General features: G+C 40.1%; 1 protein-coding gene across 9 annotated transcripts in view; it reads left to right on the top strand.

The window, feature by feature from the left end:
* LOC111857130 (polymeric immunoglobulin receptor-like) overlaps positions 1 to 24291 on the top strand; it is a 75670-nt gene that overhangs the window by 9032 nt on the left and 42347 nt on the right. For 4 of the 9 annotated variants that reach the window (XM_072710529.1, XM_072710528.1, XM_072710532.1 and 1 more), the window contains one exon: positions 206 to 3182. In XM_072710529.1, the coding sequence (XP_072566630.1) occupies positions 206 to 273 (68 nt within the window). In that variant the 3' untranslated portion in view covers positions 274 to 3182. Of the gene's footprint in view, positions 1 to 205; positions 3183 to 16776; positions 17352 to 17734; positions 17821 to 17888; positions 18756 to 18989; positions 19140 to 19551; positions 19707 to 20530; positions 20864 to 21399; positions 21721 to 21994; positions 22319 to 22779; positions 22907 to 23069; positions 23086 to 23407; positions 23491 to 23595; positions 23646 to 24291 lie in introns of those variants that run through there. The other 5 variants (XM_072710527.1, XM_072710533.1, XR_011989860.1 and 2 more) reach the window with 5 other exon arrangements.

The following is a 24291-nucleotide window of genomic DNA, read 5'->3' as shown; positions in this document are numbered from 1 at the left end:
CAGGGGATGGACAGGGACCCAGAGACACACACAGACACAGCAGGGAATGTAGAGAGAGCAGCCCAGCTAAGCTGCAGGTCTTTAGGGGAAATAGAGAGAGATAGAACATACAAATGACACACGCAGACAGGAAGTGAGGTAACATGGTGCTCACTGTGTCACTGCGCCCCCTGTATTTCAGCCAGATGAATGTGTCTTTTTTCAGAGAGTAATGGACAGGAAGACATGAGAGCTAAACAGGCCAAGTCTGCATTGCGGAGAAGGGGGATTTGACACAAGCAAAAACTCCCTCTTTCATCCATTCTGTGGTCCATTTTCTTTTATCTGTTTAAAATGCTTTTGTCTGTGTTGAATATTGTCACTGCATAAATTTCAAAATATAAGCTAAAGATTCACACTAAGCATGTGATGGAAAATGTGCAGCATGTTTTATTTGCAAACATGTATTGATGAATGTGTCACTTGATGCTGGGTGTGAAGATTGACACTCTGTCACTGCTGGCTTTAGCAGTTTTTCCCCCCTTTGAAGCTGGTGACCCACACTTACCACACAGCAAATGTGCCAGTGTTAAATTAACACTGCATGGTGTCTATATGTGACCACACCATTCAGTGTTACCTTTAACACTTTTCAGTGTACAGTGAGTGTTGTTTTTACAGTGTTAATATTTATTAACTCTTATAGTGTTCAATTTACAACCTAGAGTTTTAGGACAACGTGTCTCCACCTCTTCCCAAATTGCAAGCCCCTATGGGTGGCATACAAGTACAAAATGGGTGGCCCATATCCGCCCTATTTTAATGTGCACTCATTTGAACTCATTTGGGCATTCAGCTGCTGTGTTTTACTAACCCACCATAATAAGAAAGACTTAGACCAATATAGCCTTTTTTCTTTTTATGCAAGTTTTATTTCAGTTCAGCTCATAATAATCAAAAAACTGTGCTGAGAATCCTCTGTGGTATGAAAGTGTGTGAAATGTATGGTACCAAACACAGATTTTGAAGCTAGATTCTTTTAGACTGCAGCACATAGTTATTTAGAAGGGCTGAAGGAGTGTATTTCCGCTAAAGCAGATATAATGGGTGGTGACCTCGTTGCTTTTAGACCACAACTTGCGATAGAACAAATCAAATCACTTTGCTCATTTAATAATAAGATTTTCATTAAGCTTAATTTTTAGAAACCCACCACGATTGAGGCTGGTATGGCACTGATATTAGTCTTTACCACATCTCATTATCTGTGTTTTTGAGTTGCCTGTTGTATGTTAATTGATGTGGGCAGTGTAGTTCTTACATATGTGTATCCCTGAAGTGTTCTCAATTGTAAAGATACAGAAGATCCAAATGATCTTCCTGGAAAGAGCAGACTTAGAAAATAAACAAAATGATTGGTTGTCCATAGCATTTTCCTCCCAGCCAATGCCTTCTCTAGTTAAGCCATAGAGGCTAAACCACCATACCTGGTCCTTGGCTAGAACGCAAGAGCCATTTCGGTGGTATTTGTTCTCTTGCCTTATTCATCACAATTGCGGTGGATTAAAAAAAATCTATTAAGTCAAAAACAGTACTGTGTTATGCTATGCAAATATACATCCAGCACCATTGGTCTACAGGGGAGTGGGACATACCAAGAGCTGCACAGAAAAGGTTATCACAACTGTCCTGACACCTTTCCACATATGTTAATCATCCAAAGGCAGGACTAGCAGTCAAACATACTACCACACTATTAATATATATACACCAATCTGGAGACACGTCCTGTACATCTTCAAGAGTTTTTTCTCTTATGCAACAACAACATACTCCCAGCTCTTTAATCTTCAAGATTTGTCAGAGCCAAGCAAAAAAAAACTTTAATACAAAACCAGAAAAAGCTGTAAGGTCCTGTTTAGAGCTTAGATCGGGCCCAAAAAATTAAACCCGACCCTACCCGAGCCCGTGCACCTTGTGTCCGAGCCCGACCCGGTCCGACACATTAACTGTAATTATGAGCCCGAGCCCGATTTAAACCCGACTATTTTTTAATACGTGAGCCGTTGTAACAGACGTTCTCAACTACAATTCTAAGTTGTTTGAACTACAGAAATTAGTTTAGATTTATCTTAATGAAAAATGCAACAAGGACGAAGCATGTAAACTGCATTGTTTGTTTATTCAGAATGGATTTTTGAGACACGTTTAGAAGAAAAGCACGTTTTCACTTATCCAGTTCGCTTGCTGCTGGAACCAGTTTGTGTGCTCGGCATCGAACTTTAAGTAAAGGGTTAAGAAAAAGGTTAAATCCTTCCGTAAGCAGCCAACGAGGTATGTGTTAATTAAGTTTTAGTTAAGTTTGTTGTATTTAGCCATGTAAATGTAAATGCTAACTGAGGTTCGTGTTAACTGTATATGAATTCTCTAAGCTGTCTTTATTGTTATTTATGTTTATATTTCATTTGAATTTCAATGTTTGTTAGCTAATATTGTAAGTAAATGTGCTTGATTTTGTGTTTCCGTATCTGTATTTAGTTCTCACGTCTGCCATGATGGTGATAATAACGAAGCCACTGTCTTTCGAATAAACCGTCGGCTCAGTTAAATGCAAAGGACTCTTGTGCTCGTGTCTTACGGGAGGGAGCTACATTTATAATTATGGCATAGCTCTCCACCCAATTAGGCTAATTAAGTAAAAAAAAAACCACACACAAATGCTTGATCATGGCCCGGCCCGGCCCGGCCCGAAGATAGTGGCAGGGAATATCGGCCCGACCCGGCCCACGGTCAGAGTCTTTCTCATGATGGTGGGTAAATCTGGGATGGCTCTTCTGATCCTCATGATGTCTTGTTCGCATATTAAAATGGGGCACATATGTACAGGCGGAGACTCTTTGACAACACTCTAGGTTGTAAATTTAACACTATAAGAGTTAATAAATATTAACACTTTAAAAACAACACTCAATGCACACTGAAAAGTGTTAAAGGTAACACTGAATGGTGTGGTCACATATAGACACCATGCAGTGTTAATTTAACACTGGCACATTTGCTGTGCAACACGGCTCTCTGTACAGTTTAGCATTAGTAAAATGCAGGCTGGTTGCTGCACAGCCAAACAGAGGGTCATGTGCAGGATTTTTTAAAAGTCATGCAGCTTAAGATGGTTTTATGGTAATTAAACAGGCTGTTTTTAAGCTGTGTGTCTGTGTCATTTTGTCAACTCTCTGCCACAGTCATGTGACTCCACACTCAAAGATAGACATCTTAAATCCTTTGGACATCTGGTCGTATTATTAAGACTAATGAAGATGAAGCTTATCGTTTACAACCCCCTGCTGGACCAAAGCTCAGCTTGTGTTCATGAGGGGTGCCATGTAAACTCCTTCAAGAGAATTTTTGCGGTTCCTGGACGCGCTATCACAGCTACCTTTAATACTTTTAAAAATATTTAGTAAACTCTAATGTTATTAACTAGCATTTAAAACTGTCATCTTCTATACAAGAGCAGAGATAACAGCAAAGGTTCCCTATGGCTAGTATGGATATTTTCACACAATAGTCGTATGAAATACTCTCCTTCATTGTCTTCTGGCAGTCATTCAGAACATATCAGTGGGCAGTGGTGGCTTAATGTTAGGGAAGTGCACTTGTGATTGAAAGATTGCTGGTTCAAATCCCAGACCAACAAGGCACCAGTGCGGTACCCTGAGTAAGGTACCCCCCCCCCAGCACTGCTCCCTGGGTGCTGAATTAGCTGCCCCCTGCTATGTAATGTTGTCACATATGAGTTAAATACAGAGGATACATTTTGCTGTGGTGTGTCAACAATGATGACTGATAACCTAATAATTTATCCTATACGGGGTGTGAGTTTTAAAGAATTCAAAATGAAACACTTCCTTATTCTCATAGATGATAAAATGCTAATATAATTGACATCATCTTGTAACAAAAGTGGTCTGACATCACAGTGCAGACTCAGATAATTTAATATACACTGTAAAACCTGACTAGTTAGTTTAACTCAAACTGTTTGAGAAAACCGATTACCTTAAATCATTTAAGTTTATGAACTCAAACGATTAAAGTTAAAATATTTTTTGTATTGAGTAAATTTGTCAGTGTTAAATTAACACTGCATGGTGTTTAAATGGGTGCACATTGAGTGTTACCTTTAACACTTTACAGTGTGCAGTGAGTCTTCTTTTTACAATGTTAATCTTTATTAACTCTAATAGTGTTCAATTTACACCATAGGGTGTTGTCAATGAGTCTCCACCTCCATATATCTGCCCCATTTTAATATGCACACAAGAAGTCATGAGGATCAGAAGAGCCATCACAGATTTACCCACCGTCATGACTCTAACCAAAAATGACCTTACAGCTTTTTCTTAATTTGTCAAATTAAGTTGTATTAGTTTATATTATTAAGAAGTGCTGTTAGGTTTTACAGTGTGTTGTAATCTAGCCTAACAAACAAAACATGGAAATCCAAATAGGTCAAAATACTGGTTAAGGTCAGAAACATCTATCCATCATCTCCTGCTTTATCTGAGGTTGGGTCATGGGGACAGTAGTCTAAGCAGGGAAGCCCAGACTTCATTCAGCTCCTCTGGGGGAATCCCAAGGTGTTCCCAGGCCAGCTGAGAGACATAGTCCCTCTGGCATGTCCTGGGTCTTCCCCATGGCCTCCTCCCAGTGGGACATGGCTGGATCAGAAGAGCCATCCCAGATTTACCCACCATCATGAGAAAGATTCTGACCAAACAGGACCTTACAGCTTTTTCTTGTTTTGTATTAAAGTTTTGCTGGCTTGGTTCTGACAAATCTTGAAGATTAGAGCGCTGGGAGCATGTTGTTGTTGCATCAGAGAAAAAACTCTTGTAAATGTACAGGACGTGTCTCCAGATTGGTATATATATTAATAGCTTAACTAGAGAAGGCATTGGCTGGGAGGAAAATGCTATGGAAAACCAATTATTTAGTTTCTTTTATAAGTCTGCTCTTTCCAGGAAGATCGTTTGGATTTTCAGTATCTTTACAATTGAGATTACTTCAGAAATGCACATATGTAAGAACTACATTGCCCACATCAATTAACATACAATAGGCAACTCAAAAATACAGATAATGAGATGTGGTAAAGACTAATATCAGTGCCATACCAGCCTCAATCGTGATGGGTATCTAAAACTTAAGCTTAATGAAAATCTTAATATTAAATGAGCAAAATGATTTGATTTGTTCTATCGCAAGTTGTGGTCTAAAACCAAGAGGCCACCACCCATTATATCTGCTTTAGCGGAAATGCACTCCTTCAACCGTTCTATATAATTATGTGATGCAGTCTAACAGAGTCTAGCTTCGCAATCTGTGTTTGGTGCCATACATTTCACACACTTTTATACCACAGAGGATTCTCAGCACAGTTTTTTGATTATTATGAGCTGAATTGAAATAAAACTTGCATAAAAAGAAAAAAGGCTAAATTGGTCTAAGTGTTTCTTATTATGGTGGGTTAGTAAAACACAGCAGCTGAATGCCCAAATGAGTTCAAATAAGTGCACATTAAAATAGGGCAGATATGGGCCACCCATTTTGTACTTGTGTGCCACCCATATGGGCTTGTAATTTGGGAAGAGGTGGAGACACGTTGCCCAAACACTCTAGGTTGTAAATTGAACACTATAAGAGTTAATAAATATTAACACTGTAAAAACAACACTCACTGCACACTGAAAAGTGTTAAAGGTAACACTGAATGGTGTGGTCACATATAGACACCATGCAGTGTTAATTTAACACTGGCACATTTGCTGTGTAGAGATAGCTTCTGCAGCCGAGGATCGGAAGGTCAGAAACAATTTACCAAATACTGACCAAAATCCATAAGCAGGGTGATAAGACAGGCTTGGTTCTAGAAACCAGCTGTAGCCACACAGTTATCTGTCTGTCTAACTATATAATTTATTTTCCAAAGACCGTGACAAATTACTGACAGGTTAGCTGTTTTTCTTGTAGCCATCGTCCCTCTAAGAAGCTCCAAACAGACGACATCAATAGGATCAGCAGGAGGACCCATCAGCATCCTGTGTTTATTTGGTCAGGACCATAAAAATGCTGTGAAATCCTGGTGTAAAAGGAAAGAAAAGTTATCCTTCAGCTCAGAGATGGGTTCATTGTGACTATGAGGAATCTGCAGAAGTCAGATGAAGGCAGTTACTGGTGTGCTGTGGGTGATGGCTGGAGACATAAGGCCGCCTCTGATGATGAATACATGCTGATTACTAAAGTCAGGTGAAGTCAAGTAGGTCTTTAATGTTTAATTTTAACCATACACAGTGGAGCACAGTACACGGTTACAAACGAAACAGCGTTTCTCTAGGACCAAGGTGCTACATAAATTTACACAAGACTAACACATAACAACCTAGCAACACACAGTGCATAGTGTGTAAAATCTGTGCAAACATTGCAGCACAGTGCAAAAAGACAGGACAACTGACACTGACAAGTACAAAGAGCACAGTAAACCCAATACTGATAAGGTGCAGTTTGGTTGTGCAGTGAGGTAGCAAAAAAATAATATAAGTAATTGTAAACATGTTTACAATTAGATAATAAATATTAGCTAAATAGTAAATAATGTCACTGAGTGTGTGTGTGTGTGCGTGTGTTTGTGTGTGTGTGTGTGTGTGTGTGGATTATGTTTATATTAAATTGTGGGAACCAAATGTTCCACACAATGTAATAAAAACCTATTATTCTGACATCGTGGGGACCATTTTTCAGGTCCCCACAAAGATCTGTTAATGCAATCAAAAAAGTAAAAATGCCAAAAATAGCATTTTCCCCATAGAAATAAACGAGCGTTGACCACAAACATACACAGCAAATTTGCCAGTGTTAAATTAACACTGCATGGTGTTTATATAATTCTCACCAAATCAGTGTTACATTTAACACTTTACAGAGTGCAATGAGTGTTGTTTTATAGTGTTACATTTTATTAACTCTTATAGTGTTCAGTTGACACTATAGAGTGTTAGATCACTGTAACTCCACCTCTTCCCAGATTCCAAGCCCGTATAGGTGGCACACAGGTGCATAATGGGTGACCCCAATCTGCCCCATTTTAATGTGCACACAAGAACTCATATGAGAATCATAAGAAACACCCTGATTTACCAACCATCATGAGAAAGACTCTGACCAAGAAGGACCTCTCAGCCTTTACTTATTATATACTAAATTTTTTTTGGCTCAGCGCTGATTTTTTTTTGAAGATCACAGAGCTGTGTGCTGTGATGTTGAACAAAGCTTTGCTTTTCATGGCTCTTTCTTGCATATAATTTTTGAGTTGCATAAAAGCTATATTTGTAAGTTTTTTTTAATTGTGAGTGTGGTATGCTTCTTGATGTAAGCCGATTTTGATTACCTGTTCTATGGGTTTTATATATGGAAATGTGTTACGAGAGTTGCGACATCCTTTGCTATGCAGCTCCTGGTACCGCCCACTTCCCTGTAAACCAATGATGTTGGATGTTTATTTGCATACCATGATATTGTACAGCCTTTTAAGAGATTTGTTTTTTGTTTTTTTTACCCACCATGATGGTGTTCAACAAGGCAAGTATAAGAAACCTTAGTAAACTAAGTATGTGAACAATCAAAGAAATAAAGTTCCCAGGGTCCTATTTTTGTAAGCTAGTGATTGATTGGTGTTTTCTGTGGAGGCTCCCTGTAGCTGGACAGAAATTCCATGTTAAGGCGTAGCATATCGGAGCTGCAATATTTTTCAATTTGAAACAGAAGCAAACAAGACTCACACCTACCATAGTCACTATACTGCTTAGACCGCTGGGCATATACTAACTGAAGGATAGGCAAAGGCCTGGATTCATAACGCTAAAATGTGATAGAGACTAATATCCATGACATACCATCCTAGAACACGGTGTGTTCTAAAATTTAAGCCCAGTAATAATGTGAATATTAAATGAGCAAAATAATTTGATTTGTTCTTCTATCCCAAGTCGTGGTCTAAAAGCTATAAGGCATATTCCCATTATATCTGCTTTAGGGAAAATGCACTCCTGTAACCACTAGGGGAGCTCTCACCTTCTCTGAGCCCTGCTAAATAATTATGTTATGCATTCTAACAAGTTTTATTATCTGTGTCAATAAGCACTGCTTTTACACTAACACTCCTGCTGAGAGGCTAGTTTGATTACCAGTCTCGGCCTTGTCATTAGGAACACATGAGAATTTGCACAGTGCTGGTTTTCCCAAGACTGGTGCCATACATTTTATTCAGTTTCATATCACAGGCGATTGCGAGAGGACTCAATTGGTTTACTCTTATACTGGTGCAAGGAAACTATTTTATATGCGAAAAAAAGAAACAAATAATGAAATTTTAAAACATTATCTTTCTAACTCAATCCCAACTTTAATGCACAAGTATGGTAAGAGTCAGAAAGAAGAACCATGTTCCGCTTACAAGAACAAAGTGGGCTGGTCTTTAGAAAAATCAAAGCTAGCTATGTAAAGTTTACATAACAGATGACAAGGCCTTGTTGGTCATAGTCTTTCTTATGATGGTGGGTTAATCAAACACAGTAGCTGGCTGCCCCAGACATAAGCCACCCATTATTTACCAGGGTGTGCCACCTATATGGGCTTGGAATCTGGGAAGAGGTGAAGTTTCAGTGATCTAACACTCTATGGTGTCAACTGAACACTATAAGAGCTAATAAAATTTAAAACTATACAAAAACACTCATTGCAGTGTTAAATGTAACACTGATTTGGGGAGAATTATATAAACACCATGCAGTTTTAATTTAACCCTGGCAAATTTGCTGTGTATGATTACAAGTCTGTGTGTGTGTGTGGATTATGTTTATATTACATTGTTCCCCATTATGTCATAAAAACCAGTTAGTTTGATGTTGTGGGGACCATTTTTCAGGTCCCCAAAAAGATCTATGAATGCAATCAAAAAACAAAGAAAGTCACGTATTTTGTTTGGTTACTTATGGTTAAGGTTAGGGCTGGGTAGGGGTTGAGGTCATCATGATTAGAGATTTCCCCATAGAAATAAATGGAGAGTCCTAACAAAGATATAATTACAAACCTGTGTATGTGTGTGTGCGTGTGTGTGGATCGTATCAGATCAGTGTCTAAGAGTTCAGTAGTCTGACAGCATGAGGGAAGAAACTGTTTCTGAGTCTGGTTGTGAAGGCCTATTTCCAGACAATACCTTTTATGTTTTGTCTACATTCAGGTTGTTGGCTCTGCACTAGTCTGATAGTCATCATGCTTCCTTCCTGTATGCTGACTCATCGTTTTTACAGATGAGACCCACCATAGTCACGTCATCAGCAAACTCGATGTGATTTGAACAGTGCATTGCTGCACAGTCGTGAGTCAGGAGAGTGAACAGCAGTGGACTGAGCACACAGTCCTGGGGAGCTCCAGTGCTTAGTGTGATGGTACAGGAAGAGCTGCTCCCGATCCGGACTGACTGAGGTCTCTCTGTAAGGAAGGCCAGGATCCAATTGCAAAGAGAGGTGTTCAGACCCAGCAGGCTCAGTTTCCCAATCAGCTGCTGTGGAATGATTGCGTTACATGCTGAACTGAAGTCTATTAACAGCATTCGAACGTAAGTGACTTTATTGTCCAGGGGTGCGTTTCCCAAAACCATAGCTGCTAACTTGCAACTTGCGTGGTTCGAACTATGCAAGTATGACGCAGGTGTTTCCCAAAACCATAGTTCGAACGAACGTTCGCAAACACTGTCATTAAGTTGTCTAGTTCGAACTACAGTTCTTGAGCTGTAGTTAGAAGCTTAGTTCCCGGTACAGTAAATACATCTGCAATGGTGGAAAATGCAGTCTAATAAGGATATAGTGTAAGTTAGAAATGTAATAATTAGGGCTGTCGAAATTAACTTGTTAACGCGGATTAATCCATCATCATGATTAATTTGATAAAAAAAATTTACGCAATTAACCCATCTGCAGCACAGAATGACTCAAAATGTCTCTGTCAACCCATTTCGGGCAGTTTTAGTGCATTCTGTTTGCCCTGGGAACTCGTATTCCGAGTTGTGTTCCGAAGTTTTGAAGCCGGAAGTGACAACATAAGCGTTCCCGTTTCTCGGAGATCCGAGAAATATCTCAGAGCAGCACATGGCCCGCAACATATTGGACCCACGCCTGACAGCTGCCTTTCACCGCGATCACCTGCACAAACCTGCTCCTCGTCTGCGCGGCTGTCCTCGGTGCCTTCCTCATCCCCCTGGAGGTGGCTGTCGGGGGGGAGGGGTCCTGTCACATTGGGGCCTGGGACCACGCCGCACAGCGGAAGCAACACTGAAAGGGACCACTCTTCACAACTATAAAAGGCCGGTCCTGACCAGCACTCCTTGCGAAGTACAGTGGTACCTCGGTTCTCGAACTTAATCCGTTCCGGACTCCGGATCGAATCCTAAAAAGTTCGAGTTATGATCAAATTTTTCTCATAAGAAATAATGGAAAACCAATTAATTGTTTCGCGGCCCCCCAAAATTACACCTAAATATGTTGTTTTTTTTGTTTTTTTTTTTGCATTTAAACACAAAATGAACAGGATAAAACAAGAAGAGCATTTTTTTCTTAATGGCTTTGGCTTAATGGCATTACCCCTGTCCTGCCCCGATCGTCCGCTTCTTCCGTGTGCCACACCCCCTCGTTAACCTCGTGTGGGATCCCCATGTGATCAGCTGTTTCTGGTTGTTGTCATTAGTCCTCTGTATTAAGTCCGCGTTTCAGTTTGTTTCCCCAGTCCGGTCATTGGGTGCATTCGACTTGCTTACAGCGCTGACTTAAAGCAACGCATTCTGATGATCTGATCCTGATGCAATGCATTACGGTTAGATGCAATGCGACGTCTCACCCTGCTGCACAAACTGGAACCGCCTCCATGACGACACACCTTTGTCCTTATTGGCTGAAGAGTTTAGTTACACACATGACGTTTGTATCCCAGGCAGTTCCGATGTGTAATCTGCTATTTCTCCCGAATATCACGTAAAGCAGTGAGAACTGGTTTTCAGTTAATTTACCTGGTAAAATAAAGTTTAAATAAATGACATAAATGCTCTAATAGTACTCGTAAGTTAGTGGTTTATTTATTGTTAGTTACTGTAATGTTGCGCTGCTTTATTTGATTAATCGTCCAGTCTGTGAAGAAGGCATTCAAGTAAGAATTGCATTGTAGTATGACGCATTTCCTGGCGCGTACAATTTATATTAGGTCAGCGTTCACGGTTCGACTTCTGATATTCAGATCGAGTTCTAGGTCAAACTGGTTTGTTCAACTTTCAAGAAATTCGAGTTCTAGTGAGTTCGAGAACCGAGGTACCACTGTATTGTTGCCATTGTCTTAATGTGCCTAGCTGAGTGGTTTATTGTCTCCTATCTCTCTCTCCTGCCCCGTTTGGCCAGACTTACCCGCCTGTTCCGGACCCCTTGTCATCCTGCATCCTGTGTGTTCCTGCCTCCTGTCCTGCCTGCCCCCCTGTCCGGCGTGCCTGTGTAGGATTCACCACCCCGGCATTTGATCTCCTCGCTACGTCCCCGACTACGTCTCTCGCCTTGCCCTTCGGACTTGTCAGCTTTCGATTTCCAAATACCCCCGTGATCTCCCACATTCTGGGTCCCGCCTCTGGTGTTCTGCCCAAGTCTGACAGGTAGTTACTGAATTTATATATATATAAATCTTATAAAAATGGCTTGTTTATTGTGGGTTACACGCAATAAAGCTGAAAGATTTAAGAACAATTTAGTTTTTTTTTTTTATTTTCAAGATTGGGATAATGACCCATATTTTAACATTTTTATTTTAACAGTGGTTTAACTTAAACTTGTGCTGTGAAGATGATTCATTTCCTACAAAAATACCCTCGAAGGTCCATGTCACGATATTTTGACTTTATCAGAGGTGAATGTTGCTCACTTTCAGTACATTATTCAATAAATTACATGACATATTCAACACTTCATTATAAAATACGCTTTGTGTTAATGACTTTGCCCAACTAGGGGCTCAGGTAAGTGTTGTAAGCATGTTTAAGGTAGGCTGTGGACTAAGCTATGATGCTTGATAAGTTAGGTGCACCGTATTAAATTGCCTTTCTGCCTTACACTATTTTCGCCTTAAGACAGGTTTATTAAAATGTAACCCCATCGTAAGGTGTGGAGAGGCTGTATTTGCAAGCAAGTACAAGCTGCATTGCTATCCTTTCAAAAAAGCTTGATGAACGGGCATTATATTATGTTAAATGTTTTTTTTTCTATTACGTACCTATGGCATTAATGGCGTTTACCACATGCACCACAGTTTGTTTCCCTAGTTCTGTCATTGTAGTGTTATGTATTGTTAGGTTGTTTTTTCCCTATGCCCCTTCGTGTCCCTATTAAATCCTTTTATTTTACCCCAGTCCTGCTCTCCTTTGCCTGCCTCCCCAGTCCATGCCGCGTCAGTCATAACACTTTACATGCCTCCGTTTGGTCATTTTTAAAACAAAGTAATTAAACCAGGTAACTTGAACTTCCCCGTGAGACGCTAATTGCATGTTTGATTTTAGCTCAGAATTCCGGGATTCCGTGCAACGTCACGACCTAAACTGTCACGCTGTTTACAAGCTGGAAGGAATATTATATGTCTCTATTAAAATCTATGTTCATACTGTTTTCACATTTGGGTAACAAAATACTGCATGCGTTGACGCGACCAAAGATGTAATACAGTCCACCCGTCTGCATTTTCTCCATTGCGCTTTTGGTACATTGGGGGATTATCATAAAAAAGTTTAGTAATTCCTAAATGCATAAAATATATGTACAGTGTGGTTTGGAGGAGGCCAATCGTATTTAAGGCAGCATCTCACTTAATATCTCGCAATGATCTTGCGTTTCTTGTTTCTTGGTTTGCTGGCCAAGGGAACCAAATAAAACTGAAAGTATTTATGAGGTTTTTTTCCTGATTGTAATATGGAAAGGTCGACCGTAACACGTTATGACTTTAAAATTAATGCAACATGTTGACGCGATAAACTTCCCAGCTCCAAGAAAAATATGTTCTTTCCAGAGTGCTGGCTAAAATAAGATAATATCAAATATAGCAGCAGGATACATAATGTGTACACAGCAAATTTGCCAGTGTTAAATTAACACTGCATGGTGTTTATATAATTCTCACCAAATCAGTGTTACATTTAACACTTTACAGAGTGCAATGAGTGTTGTTTTATAGTGTTACATTTTATTAACTCTTATAGTGTTCAGTTGACACTATAGAGTGTTAGATCACTGTAACTCCACCTCTTCCCAGATTCCAAGCCCGTATAGGTGGCACACAGGTGCATAATGGGTGACCCCAATCTGCCCCATTTTAATGTGCACACAAGAACTCATATGAGAATCATAAGAAACACCCTGATTTACCAACCATCATGAGAAAGACTCTGACCAAGAAGGACCTCTCAGCCTTTACTTATTATATACTAAATTTTTTTTGGCTCAGCGCTGATTTTTTTTTGAAGATCACAGAGCTGTGTGCTGTGATGTTGAACAAAGCTTTGCTTTTCATGGCTCTTTCTTGCATATAATTTTTGAGTTGCATAAAAGCTATATTTGTAAGTTTTTTTTAATTGTGAGTGTGGTATGCTTCTTGATGTAAGCCGATTTTGATTACCTGTTCTATGGGTTTTATATATGGAAATGTGTTACGAGAGTTGCGACATCCTTTGCTATGCAGCTCCTGGTACCGCCCACTTCCCTGTAAACCAATGATGTTGGATGTTTATTTGCATACCATGATATTGTACAGCCTTTTAAGAGATTTGTTTTTTGTTTTTTTTACCCACCATGATGGTGTTCAACAAGGCAAGTATAAGAAACCTTAGTAAACTAAGTATGTGAACAATCAAAGAAATAAAGTTCCCAGGGTCCTATTTTTGTAAGCTAGTGATTGATTGGTGTTTTCTGTGGAGGCTCCCTGTAGCTGGACAGAAATTCCATGTTAAGGCGTAGCATATCGGAGCTGCAATATTTTTCAATTTGAAACAGAAGCAAACAAGACTCACACCTACCATAGTCACTATACTGCTTAGACCGCTGGGCATATACTAACTGAAGGATAGGCAAAGGCCTGGATTCATAACGCTAAAATGTGATAGAGACTAATATCCATGACATACCATCCTAGAACACGGTGTGTTCTAAAATTTAAGCCCAGTAATAATGTGAATATTAAATGAGCAAAATAATTTGATTTGTTCTTCTATCCCAAGTCGTGGTCTAAAAGCTATAAGGCATATTCCCATTATATCTGCTTTAGGGAAAATGCACTCCTGTAACCACTAGGGGAGCTCTCACCTTCTCTGAGCCCTGCTAAATAATTATGTTATGCATTCTAACAAGTTTTATTATCTGTGTCAATAAGCACTGCTTTTACACTAACACTCCTGCTGAGAGGCTAGTTTGATTACCAGTCTCGGCCTTGTCATTAGGAACACATGAGAATTTGCACAGTGCTGGTTTTCCCAAGACTGGTGCCATACATTTTATTCAGTTTCATATCACAGGCGATTGCGAGAGGACTCAATTGGTTTACTCTTATACTGGTGCAAGGAAACTATTTTATATGCGAAAAAAAGAAACAAATAATGAAATTTTAAAACATTATCTTTCTAACTCAATCCCAACTTTAATGCACAAGTATGGTAAGAGTCAGAAAGAAGAACCATGTTCCGCTTACAAGAACAAAGTGGGCTGGTCTTTAGAAAAATCAAAGCTAGCTATGTAAAGTTTACATAACAGATGACAAGGCCTTGTTGGTCATAGTCTTTCTTATGATGGTGGGTTAATCAAACACAGTAGCTGGCTGCCCCAGACATAAGCCACCCATTATTTACCAGGGTGTGCCACCTATATGGGCTTGGAATCTGGGAAGAGGTGAAGTTTCAGTGATCTAACACTCTATGGTGTCAACTGAACACTATAAGAGCTAATAAAATTTAAAACTATACAAAAACACTCATTGCAGTGTTAAATGTAACACTGATTTGGGGAGAATTATATAAACACCATGCAGTTTTAATTTAACCCTGGCAAATTTGCTGTGTACAGATAGAAACATGCAGGGCAATAACCAAGATATAAAATCAAAGATAGTGTGAACAATAATGATCAGAAAATAAACACGTCCTGGCTGGGGGTGATGGCTGGTGCATTGGGAGGATTCACGCTTCCTGGTTTATGTTAAATATTCCTACAGGAGCCTGAATACCTGAATATTTACACACAGCCCCTAATAGTACATGTGCAAATGAATATATGATAAGCAAATGGAAGCTGGGTGATTCACATACTTTTCTAATGATAATTCTATGACTGACTGTTTGTTTTCCTACAAGCTAAAGAAAGAAGTTCCACCCTGAAGACATTCAGTTATTTAAGAGGACAAACGGGAGGATCCATCACCATCCCATGTTTCTATGGTCAGGAGCATAAAAACCATGTGAAATCCTGGTGTAAATCAGGAAATCGCCCCACCTGCACATCAGCTACTAAAGCGACACAGACCATCACTGATGATCCTAATAACTTAGTCTTCCTTGACGAACCTGCAGCAGTCGGATTGGGGACATTATTGGTGTTCTGTGGCTGAAGGAAGAACTAAGGAAACGTCTGACAGTCTGTTCTTCCTGGTTACTCCAAGTAAGCTAATATAATCTCTTTTATTAATGCTGACATAGTTTCACCAGAGCTTGATTTAACTGGTGCTCATAATGAGTATTTATCTGTCCTGTAGTAAATTCAGGTTTTAAATAATCTCCTACACCTTTCTTCTGTATTCCTTGCCTCTGTGTAAAACAGACCCCAGTCTCTACGTCAAACTCAGGCCTGTTAACCCATTATTGACCAGGACATTTCATCTCACTTGGTTGTCCCCTCCTGATTCTACAGTCATAAGTTACCTGCATGTTCATCCTGTATTATTATATATTTCTGATGCTCCGTCATTCATGTTCTCTCCCCATAGATGGTCAGAGTGTGAGGACTGAGAGCTGGGTTTCTGCACTGAGAGGAGGATCTGTCACCATCCCATGTTACTATGATCAAAACTCTAAAGATAAAACCAAATACTTGTGTAGAGGATATGAATGGGATTCCTGCTCCAGAATAGCACAGTCAGATGGGGAACAGAGTAGAGGGACAGTGTCAGTCTCTGATGACCGTGACCAAATGGTGTTTAATGTGACCATAAGGGACCTGCAGGAGGAGGACTTTGACTATTACTGGTGTGCTGTGGAGGCGTCTGCAGCACAAAGCGATGGTGCCTTTATGCCCCTGATAGTCCGGGAAGGTAAGGTGTCGGTTCCTGAAGGTGCTTCTGTTTGACCCTGAGCCACACAGAGGGAGAGAGCTGTTCCTGGGCTGTGATTCACACTAAATGAGGCCATGGTGACCTTGTGCTTCTGCCTGTCACACTGTGATAAAGTCAGAGGGTGCTTTTCCATTCAGCATCAACCAATCAGAACCAGAGTTTAATCAAAATGATTATCGGTCTAAATGATCCAATGGACCAATAGCAAACTGTAGTGAATTAGATGCTGGTTGTTTAACATGCATCCCTGCACTGTGTACCTGTTTGTGTATTTGCATTCGTTGCTGGTGCCAGTCTTCATTGATGTTGAACTAATTCAGTGGTGTTTCTTATGATCCTTGACAGAAATTCATGTCCCGTCTACACAACAGACAGAATGGAACCATCGTACGGCACTGAGAAATGCTGTTCCTTCTCCTTCTCCTTTGACATTCAAGTCAACAGAAAATAACTCTACAAATTCCAATATAAGCTAAGACATATATCCGGATAGGTTCCTTGATCCAATTTATAGAAGCCCCAAAATGTCTGTTCTCGTTAGTGGGAAATAGGAAAAATCTATCTTTAGATGTTTAAGACCTTCCCATTAAACAAGGAATCATTATATATTACATATGAATGTATTACATGTATTAATTTATGAATATGAATATATTACAAAGAATGTAGTGTTTTATTTCATGATGTTTATACACTTCTCATTGTTTTTTGCATTAACATGGATGTTAATGATTCCCTGTTTCACAGTATTGTGTTCTGACAGGAGGCTTATTTGTCATACAGACTGATTCTGGTTAGACTGAGCTTCCTGATTATTTCCACTAGGGGGCGAGCTCTGCATATCACCCTGCACACAGCTGTTGGCCTCGTCTACTTAATCTTCACCATCGTAGCTGTGATGAAAACATGGAGCTACTGCAGTAAGTAGCTGAATCGTGGCCTTTTATCTCAGACTAAATCCGGATGATGAGACCAATCATGTTGAGGCTGGAATATATGCTGTGTTTCATTATACTGCTCTGCTTGTGATGTCATCAGCAGAAACCATAACCATGTGGTTTTAAAGAGGCTGTGTGTCAGGAACAAAGACAGACGAGGTGAAGATAGAGGCCCTATGGAGTTTATACATGAAACAAAGAGATAAACGAGCAAAATTGTAGCAGAAAACAAGGGAATCATATTCAGTTAATATATGTGTGATTATTTACCATTATGATACTCACAGTGCCCAGTTTCACTATAGTAATGTTTCATCCACACACCATGGTTTGGGTCACATTACACACTGTCTGTTCCCCATTAGCAGTTACCCAGTGCAGGGTCAGGAGGAACCTGGAGCAGAGGGCAGAGGATGGACAGGGACCCAGAGACACACAGACAGGAAGTGAGGTAACATGGTGCTCACTGTGTCATAGCGCCCCCTGTATTTCAGACAGATAAATGTCTTTTTTTTCAAGGAGTAAAGGACAGCAGGCCACAAGATCTACTCACACCAAGTTTGCATCAGAGAGGAGGAAGTGACATGAAGTAAAAACTTCCTATTTCATGGATTCTGTTATTCTACTTGTTTTGTTCTCTTTAACTGTTGTGTAAATGGTATGTTTGGCATGCTATATCCTCCTGAGACCCGACCTATTCATTTATGTCCATTGTAGTGGACATTGTATTTTTGCATTTATTTTTTCACTGATGTTGGGAAACGTATTTATTCCTGTTGCGCACTAAAGAGGACATGCTGTGAAATTAAAATAAGAATAAATTTGAAAAAATCTAAATTGTAAGATGTCTTATTTCCTCCAAAGACAAATAACCTACAATTGAAGGACACTTTTTTCCTTGGGTCTCAGGAGGCTATTACTGTGTTATGCTGCCACCTAGTGGCCTCTTTTATTGTAAAATATCGTAAGCAAGCTGGAAGTTACTTTACTTTAATTTAATTTATTTTTTCTGTCAGTTTAAGATGCTCTTGTCACTATTGTATGATGTAAATTTGTCACATCAGAAATTTACTTTCAAACTATTCCGTAAAGATGCACATGAAGAAAATGGAAATAATGCTTTACTTGTAAACAGATGTATTGATAGACGTGTCACTTGATGCCGGGTGTGAAGATTGAGACTCTGTCACTGCTGGCTTTGGCAGTTTCCCCCCCCCCCCCTCTGAAGCTGGTGACCCACACTTACCAACACGGCTCTCTGTACAGTTTAGCAGAAGTAAAATGCAGGCAGGTGGCCGCACAGCTGAACAGAGGGGCGTATGCAGGCTTTGCTGAAGGCGATGAATCTTAGGATGGTTTTGTGTTAATAAAACAGGCTGTTTTTAAGCTGTTTGTCTGTGTCATTTTCTCACCTCTCTGCCACGTCATGTGACTCCACACTCAAAGATAAACATCTGAAACCCTTTGGACATCAAGTTATATTAAAAGACTATAGTCTTGTGTTACACCACGAGGAAGATGAAGCATGTCATTTACAACCCCCTGCTGGGGCAAAGCTCACCTCAGCCTGTGTTCTGAAGTCTTACATCTCATTTACATGCTGTTCATTTTCTCCTGCAGGTGCCTTGACAGCAGTGGATTGTTATCCAGTGACATACAAACCAAACATCAGGGGAGACATATAAACTCTTTCAGGAGCATTTTTATAATGACACCCCAGTAACTTCCCAATGTAAACTGTGCTGCTGACAGTAATTAGCCAAGCTAAAGGTGATTATGAAATGCCTCCATCTGAATTTGCAGCTTCATGATAACCAGCTAATTATCTGCAGTGAATTAAATCAGGATGATTTGGGATTCTGCAGGAATGTGGTTTCTGGAGGTTCTTTCACAGCAGCCTTTGTAATCTAATATAAATGCTATAATCTATCATTTAAGGCTGGTGTCTTAATTAAAGGAGCAGAGATAACAGCAGACATGTCTGCCACTTCTCTACAGAACCTTGTTGACGACTCATATGAAAGATGCGGAAACTGTTGAGAAAATACGCCCAGCTAATTCAGTGTGTTTGTGGTTGATGCCCTGTGTGTGTGTTTGTGTGTGTCTGTGTGTGTGTGTGTGTGTGTGTGTGTGTGTGTGTGTGGGTGTGTGTGTGAGATCTCCTCCCCTCCCTCTCTGTCAGGCCCCCTCTTTAATGCACTGACACATTCAGAATGAGGACAGACAGTCACTTTATTACAGATGGATAGAAACAGATACAGCTAAAGGCCACAATCGACACACCAGATATGGCTCCTCTCCTCTTCCTCCTCTTCATCATTTTTATAGGGTTACCAGGTAAAGCTTGGCATTTTGTTCACTTTATGTTTAACTAATCAAAAGAGAAGGAAAAATGCTTTATTTTCAGTCTAGTACTTTCTTTTGATGTGAAAATTAGATAATCGAGTTAGATGTATTACTATCCTCTGTTGTAGCTTTTAATCAGAAAGAAACATAACAAAATTTTATTGTGAGCAAGTGAAGCTCTCAGACACTGAGCAAAAATGAGTAAATTACTGACAAAGCTGATATCAGAGTGTAAATGTACCATATTTTACCAGTGAGGATCTGGCCTAACTAAATTTAGTGCATGAAAAAATAAATCCATCATGAAAATCACTTATTTAGGATCCATATGGCTAATATGGATATTTTCACAAAATATTCATATGAAATACTCTCCTTCATTGTCTTCTGGCAGTCATTCAGAACACATCAGTGGGTATTATTTATCCTATATGGGGATGTGAGTTCTAAAGAGTTCAAAATTACACACTTCCTTCTTCTCATAGATAAGATAACATGCTAATGAAACTAACATCATATTGTAATGAAAGTGGTCTGAGATCCCAGTGCAGATTCAGGGACTTTAATAGATTGTAATCTGACCCAACAGGCAAAATACAGATATTCGAGAATCGTAGGATGAAATACTGGCCAAGGTCAGAATCAATATAAGATACAACATTTACCAAATACAGACCAAAATCCAGAAGCAGGTGAGAAGACAGGCTTGGTTCTAGAAACCAGCAGTAGCCACATGGTATCTATCTGTCTAACTATACAATTCCTTTTCCAAAGACTGTGACACATTACTCACAGGTTTGCTGTTCTTCTTGTAGCCATCGTCCCTGTAAGAAGCTCCAAACAGACGACATTAACTGGATCAGAAGGAGGATCCATCAGCATCCCGTGTTTCTATGGTGAGGAGCATAAAGACCTTGTGAAATCCTGGTGTAAAGGGAAAGACACGTCATCCTGCAGCCCAGAGACACGCAGTGACTCCCTACCGGCCATGAACAGAGTGTTCATCACTGATGATCCCCAGAACTTAGTCTTCATTGTGACTATGAGGGACCTGCAGAAGTCAGATGAAGGCAGTTACTGGTGTGCTGTGGGTGATGGTCAGATACATAAGGCCACCTCTGATGAAGAATACAGGTTGATTACTGCAGGTATGGTGTTTAATCCTCATCTTCCTAAACGCACCTTCATTTGTAGTGCCTTAGGAATAAATCATTTGCATTATGAGCAACATAACAATTATTTAAAAATGTATCCTTTGCACAGTGCTGGCTAAAATAAGCCCAAATAATACAGCGTGATACATGAGCTGTAGAGATAGAAACACAAAAGGGAATAACAAAGTGCAAGGACAGTGTGAACAATATTAATCAGAAAATAAACAAATGAAAATTAATTACCATGTGATGCATGTGCAGTTGACATAATGACAGACTGGTGCTGCCTGTTTTTACAATGAAACACCGTCCTGACGCGTCCTGGCTGGGGGTGATGGCTGGTGTATCGGCAGGATTCATGCCTCCTGGTTTATGTTAAATATTCCTACAGGAGCCTGAACACCTGAATATTTACACACGACCCCCAATAGTACATGTGCAAATGTATATATGATAAGCAGATGGAAGCTGGGTGATTCATATACTTTTCCAATGATAATTCTATGACTGACGGTTTGTTTTCCTACAAGCTAAAGAAAGAAGTTCCACCCTGAAGACATTCAGTTATTTAAGAGGACAAACGGGAGGATCCATCACCATCCCGTGTTTCTATGGTCAAGAGCATAAAAACCGTGTGAAATCCTGGTGTAAATCAGGAAATCGCCCCACCTGCACATCAGCTACTAAAGCGACACAAACCAAGGGGACCATCACTGATGATCCCGATAACTTAGTCTTCCTAGTTACCATGAAGAACCTGCAGCAGCTGGATTCTGGAAATTATTGGTGTTTTGTGGGTGAAGGAAGAACTAAGGAAACGTCTGACAGTCTGCTCTTCCTGGTTACTCCAAGTAAGCTAATATAATCTCTGTCTTATTGTCATTGTAATTTCACCCCAGCTTCAGTTCATTGGTGCTAAGATCTACACCCTCGACATTCCTTGTCTCTGTGTTAAACAGACCCCAGTTCCTGCATAAAATTCAGGCCTGTTAACCCTTTATTGACCACGTCATTTCATCTGACTTGGCTGTTCCTCCCTGATTCTACAGTCATAAGTTACCTGCATGTTCATTCTGCATTATTATATGTTTCTGATGCTCCGTCATTCATGTTCTCTCCCCATAGATGCTCAGAGTGTGAGGACAGAGAGCTGGGTTTCTGCACCGAGAGGAGGATCTGTCACCATCCCATGTTACTATGACCAAAATTATAAATATAAAACCAAATACTTGTGTAGAGGATATGAATGGGATTCCTGCTCCAGAATAGCACAGTCAGATGGGGAACAGAGTAGAGGGACAGTGTCAGTCTCTGATGACCGTGACCAAATGGTGTTTACTGTGACCATAAGGGACCTGCAGGAGGAGGACTTTGACTATTACTGGTGTGCTGTGGAGGCGTCTGCAGCACAAAGCGATCGTGCCTTTATGCCGTTTATAGTCCGGGAAGGTAAGATGTCGGTTCCTGAAGGTGCTTCTGTTTGACCCTGAGGCACACAGAGGGAGAGAGCTGTTCCTGGGCTGTGATTCACACTAAATGAGTCCATGGTGACCTTGTGCATCTGCCTGTCACACTGTGATAAAGTCAGAGGGTGTTTTTCCATTCAGCATCAACCAATCAGAACCAGAGTTTAATGCTGTCACTCAAAGACAGATATCAAAATGATTATAGGTCTAAATGAATGCAGTTTGTGGCTGTAATGCAGCTTCCTTTGTATATATACACCAGTGTTAATGGCAGCTGAGGTCTGAACCAATAGCAGACTGTAGTGAATCAGACGCTGGCTGTTTAACATGCATCCCTGCTGTGTGTGTCTGTTTGTGTATTTGCATTCAGTGCTGTTGCCACATTCCCAGTCTTCATCATTGATGTTGAACTAATCCAGTGGGTTTTCTCATGATCCTTTACAGAAATTCATGTCCCAACTACGCAACAGACAGAAAGGAACCATCATACGACACTGAGAACTACAGTTTCTTCTCCCTTTCCTTTGACATCCAATTCAACAAGACAGAACAGCACAAATTCAATTTTAAGGTAAGACATACATAAATGATATGTGGTTTATCAGTTACACTGGAACAATCTTCGGTTCCGCTGTTTTCTCTGACACTCTGCTGTGCTCATTTTGAATCTGCTGTAGGAAATCAGTCAGCGGCTTCAGATTTGTGAACATTACTGTCATGCTGTTCTGTTTCAGAATTGCAGCACAGGAGGTACAAATATCCTGAGCGTATGTCTTCACCTCAGTCTGAAATGTAAAACAAAGATGTTTAAGGGCTTCCCATTTTAGAAGGAGTTATTGTTGGTGTTGTTTACAGGATTCTCGTAGATTTTTGTAGAATTGTTGTTAGGTGGTATTATATGATTATGGTTGAAATGAGCTCTATAATTATTCCATTTTTGGTCCTTCTGTGGACAGATATATACCCTACAGATGATTGCTGGGTGTTATTCATATACAGAACTCTTATAATGAAAAGCTCTTAAGTACCTTAAATCCAGATAACATGAAATCATTCATGTTTATTTCCACAGTAATACCACACTGCTGATCTCTGTGGGGATCGTGGGAGCACTACTGTTGCTCGCTGTTGTCATGATTCTATGCAGAAGATCTGGTGAGGATGGCCGCTTTCACAACTTTAATGAAAACCTCTCACTGATACATATAAGAAATTCAAGTGTGTCCGTTTTCACTAATCTACCATTGTTTTTCTTTTTAGCAGTGGCACAGGCTAGAATCAGGAACACAGAAAACACGGCTGCCCTCACTGTAAGTGTGTCTTTCGACTTCTTGTTTACGTGCTTTTTTTAAATGTTTCTGTGACATGGAGTCCATCTGTGAATTTCCCACCACAGTCTGGTCTGGTCCTCCACCATGTAAGTGCAGCTTAGCAGAGCTGAACGTGTGAAAACTGCAGCAAAGCAATGAGCAGATCACACTAATAAGCATTAGCTCTTACACCACAGACCATGAATGTCATTCTTTAGCATCGTATCTCGCATCACATGTCACTGGGGCAGTGTGTGGCTCAGTGGGTTAAACCTGTGTGCCTGTAATCACAACGTCACCAATTCAGCCTCAGCATGTCTGTGGGTCCTTGAGTAAAGCCCTTAACCTCCAGCACTCTGGGCGCCCCAACAGGTGGCTGCCCTTTGCGGACAGCTTGTTCTTCAAAGAGCAAGTTGAGGGAGGTGTAAAAAGGAGTTTCCCCACGGGGACAATAAAGGATTGATTATATTGTCTCCCTTTCCTGCTGGTCTGAGCACTGTGTAGTTTATTAATGCATATTCAGGAGTCTTCATGTATTTATTAGTATTATTGATAAGTAACATACAGTGCGTGTCCTCTCTGTAATTATAAAGTGTAACAGTAATGGTACATGATTACAGTATCCATTTACAGTGTGTGTCCTCTC

Source organism: Paramormyrops kingsleyae, chromosome 4 (assembly GCF_048594095.1).
Source record: "Paramormyrops kingsleyae isolate MSU_618 chromosome 4, PKINGS_0.4, whole genome shotgun sequence".
NCBI classification, from domain to species: domain Eukaryota; kingdom Metazoa; phylum Chordata; class Actinopteri; order Osteoglossiformes; family Mormyridae; genus Paramormyrops; species Paramormyrops kingsleyae.
This window is presented reverse-complemented; position numbering and strand designations above follow the sequence as displayed.